At 38.5% G+C, this 3,061-nt stretch overlaps 1 protein-coding gene across 1 annotated transcript in view; it reads left to right on the top strand.

Annotated features, from left to right (window-relative positions):
- The window catches only part of LOC109210435, a 7,244-nt gene extending 5,001 nt beyond the window's left edge, over positions 1–2,243 (top strand). Inside the window, exons 4-7 of the mRNA XM_019373855.1 lie at positions 694–848; positions 1,113–1,375; positions 1,514–1,576; positions 1,713–2,243. Coding sequence (XP_019229400.1) covers positions 694–848; positions 1,113–1,375; positions 1,514–1,576; positions 1,713–1,970 — 739 coding nt within the window. The 3' untranslated portion in view covers positions 1,971–2,243. The remainder of the gene's footprint in view (positions 1–693; positions 849–1,112; positions 1,376–1,513; positions 1,577–1,712) is intronic.

Below are 3,061 nucleotides of genomic sequence, written 5' to 3'. Positions count from 1 at the left end.
TCTCTTACCCCCCCCCCCCCCCCCCCCACACACACACACACACACAGAGATAGGTTAGCTTGTACTTCATACAATTCTAGCTGATAAAAGTAATCTTTCTACTGCGGAAGTTTAGATCACAAGATGCAAGAGCTTTCTTATCTTTGCTGGAAATTTATGATTCCGTTGGTAACTTCAGATTGCTTCATTGTAGTTAACCCTGTACCATCTGGTTTCTTATCTCTGTCATTGGTGTCTTTATCAATATCTATCCTAATGAGATTCTGTTGGACTCAAGATTACCATGGCAAGTAGAAAATGCTAACAGTAATTCTAATGTTACTTATACTGAAAGTACCCTGATCCTAATTGTGGTGGATGCTTGGTATGTTTCTCTGAAAATTCTGAATGCCTATATTTATGTGAAGTAATTTTAAACTCAAAGTGCATCTCAATCTACTTCCAGGCATAAAGTTTAGTTATTTTTCTTTACCTGATAACAAAAATTTGGTTGAATTTTTTTCTCCTTTGTGTAATGGAAATCTTCTTTCTAATACTTGGGTCTGAATGCTCAAACTTTGGGTGAACTCCAGAAAGACAGTGAACTTCTCATTTAGTCCAAATCTACCTTGTATACGTTGTTTATCCTTCATTTTTACGTTCTTGGTTGTATGCGTTGTATAATCCCTCTAAATTGTTATTAATATTCTGTAGGATCAAAATGCCGAAAACCCATGTTGTTCATCTTGGCAACAGCAATGAGCTAATGGAAATTGCCGAAGATAGTGTGGCAAAAAGAATTTTGAGGGAGCATGTTCGTGAATCTCTTGGAGTTCGAAATGATGATATACTATTTGCCATCATAAATAGTAAGCCTTTTCCTGTAATACTGTTATGCATTACAATTTATCATGCTTCGATCCTGATAAAAGCTGCTTTCTTGAATACCTGCTTAGGTGGATTGCTCTTGATATATTTTCTGAATTTATCCAATCACTATGATTCACTTGTATTCTTCATCATGCTGTACAGACTTTCTTTAACTACTGCACGACTTGGATTCGAATATTGGTAGATTTCTCACTAACGGTCCTTTTCTAACTACAGTATGACCTGGGCTTGCAATATTGCAGGTGTTACTCGTGGGAAGGGTCAGGACTTATTTTTACGGGCATTCCATGAGAGCTTGCAGCTTATTCAAGAACGGAAGTTACAATTGCCATCAATTCATGCTGTTGTTGTAGGGAGTGACATGACTAGTCATAGCAAATTTGAGACAGAGCTTAGGAACTTCGTTATATCAAAGAAGATCGAAAAGTATGTTCATTTTGTCAATAAGACACTGACAGTAGCCCCATATCTTGCTGCAATTGACGTTCTTGTTCAGAATTCTCAGGTTTGTAGGCATGAGGTGGATGCTAGGTCACTTTTTTTTTTCTTTTTCTTTTTTTTTTGTCCTCTTAAGTACGATAATTTTACTACTACGCTAATAGCTAACTTCATATTTTTCATCCCATCTCTTTTAACCATGTAGGCACGGGGTGAATGCTTTGGTCGGATTACTATTGAGGCCATGGCATTTCAGCTGCCTGTGTTGGTAATTGCCATTTTCTTTCTCCATCTTGGCTTGTTGCATAGTTATTCTTTTACATGGAACATTTTCTTTGCATAATCTAAAATATTTCGTTAGATTGGAAGAACTTACACTCTCATATTCTTGCTTTTCATTTCAGGGAACTGCAGCTGGTGGCACCCGAGAAATTGTAATAGATGGAACAACTGGTCTGCTACATCCTGTGGGGAAAGAAGGGATAATGCCCCTTGCAAAAAACATTGTTAAATTAGCCACTCACGTTGAGAGGAGGCTTACAATGGGTAAAAAAGGGTACGAGAGGGTGAAAGAGGTATTTCTGGAGCGTCACATGGAAGAAAGAATTGCAGCAGTTTTAAAGGACGTGTTGCAAAAAGCAAAGGAACACCAAAGGACATGAGATTTTATTACTGTTGGCTAGCATAAAGCCTCTATTCTCAGTTGGAGCTGCATTTGTAGATGAGACGTGGAAATTTATAAGCTGTGAGTAGGTGGTCAACAACAGGAAATGAAATATCATAGGGAAACAGTTTAGCCGTCTCTTGCTTATATATTTTGTGTGTGTAAAAAAAACGAGTTTCTCATCCTTGATGTTGTCAATGTGGTGTCAGAGGGACTAATGCTGCTAATCATTCACCATAATTTTACTTCTTTTTGGTTTTTTAGCAGGATAGTATATAGTCTGGGAGGAAATAGTACGATTTTATGGACGTCTGGGTAAAGGCCTTTGCATCATTGTGTTCTGGACCTGTATTTCCTGTAAGTAGAGAGTGGGGTTTCCTTTTTGGGTCAAGAAAGCTAAGTTATCTCCTGTCTGCAACTAATACAAACAAACACATACATATTAGGTAATAAGTCCTGTTATAGTAGATGTGGTATCATGTTATGCATCGAAGAAGCAATGGTTAGCAACAAAGATTGAAGCTGCTTGACTCAGTCCACCACCTATCCGATTTACCGGGATTTGCTCCGTCGTATCACCAGTTCCTTGACGAATTGAGTGCTAGGTTAAAATGTCGACAAAAAGGAAACAAAAAGGCTTAGTATATCGAAATAGAACGTTGACAGATGACCCATCCACCACTTACCGCTGAGAGCTGTTTGAATAAAGGCTCGACTACGAATTTTTGAACATTTTTCAAGTAGTTTAAACTATTTTGACCTGAGTAGTTTCTAAATGCCCAAGTTTCATTGCAATAAAACTAATGAATTGATGCCCAATTTCTATCAAAATTTAGAGATATTGCCTCTTGTACTTTCCTTCATATGAGTTAAGTCGCTCAAGTTAACTAAATCACTGTTACAACTCACAAATGCCTAGTAATCTCTATCCGAGCTTATATGACGCTTTTAATTTGAGAAGTTCTAAAGTGTAAAACATCACTCCTACATAAGGCTGGCATGTGGGCCGGTTAGGCCCGGGCTCGGCCCGGGCCCGCGAGCCCATATGGGTAGTGGGCCTAACCGGGCCTAACCGTTTAAGCCCGGGAT

This window comes from Nicotiana attenuata, chromosome 2, assembly GCF_001879085.1.
Source record: "Nicotiana attenuata strain UT chromosome 2, NIATTr2, whole genome shotgun sequence".
In the NCBI taxonomy this organism is placed as follows: Eukaryota; Viridiplantae; Streptophyta; class Magnoliopsida; order Solanales; family Solanaceae; genus Nicotiana; species Nicotiana attenuata.
The sequence above is the reverse complement of the archived record's forward strand: the minus strand, read 5'-3'. Positions and strand labels throughout refer to the sequence as shown.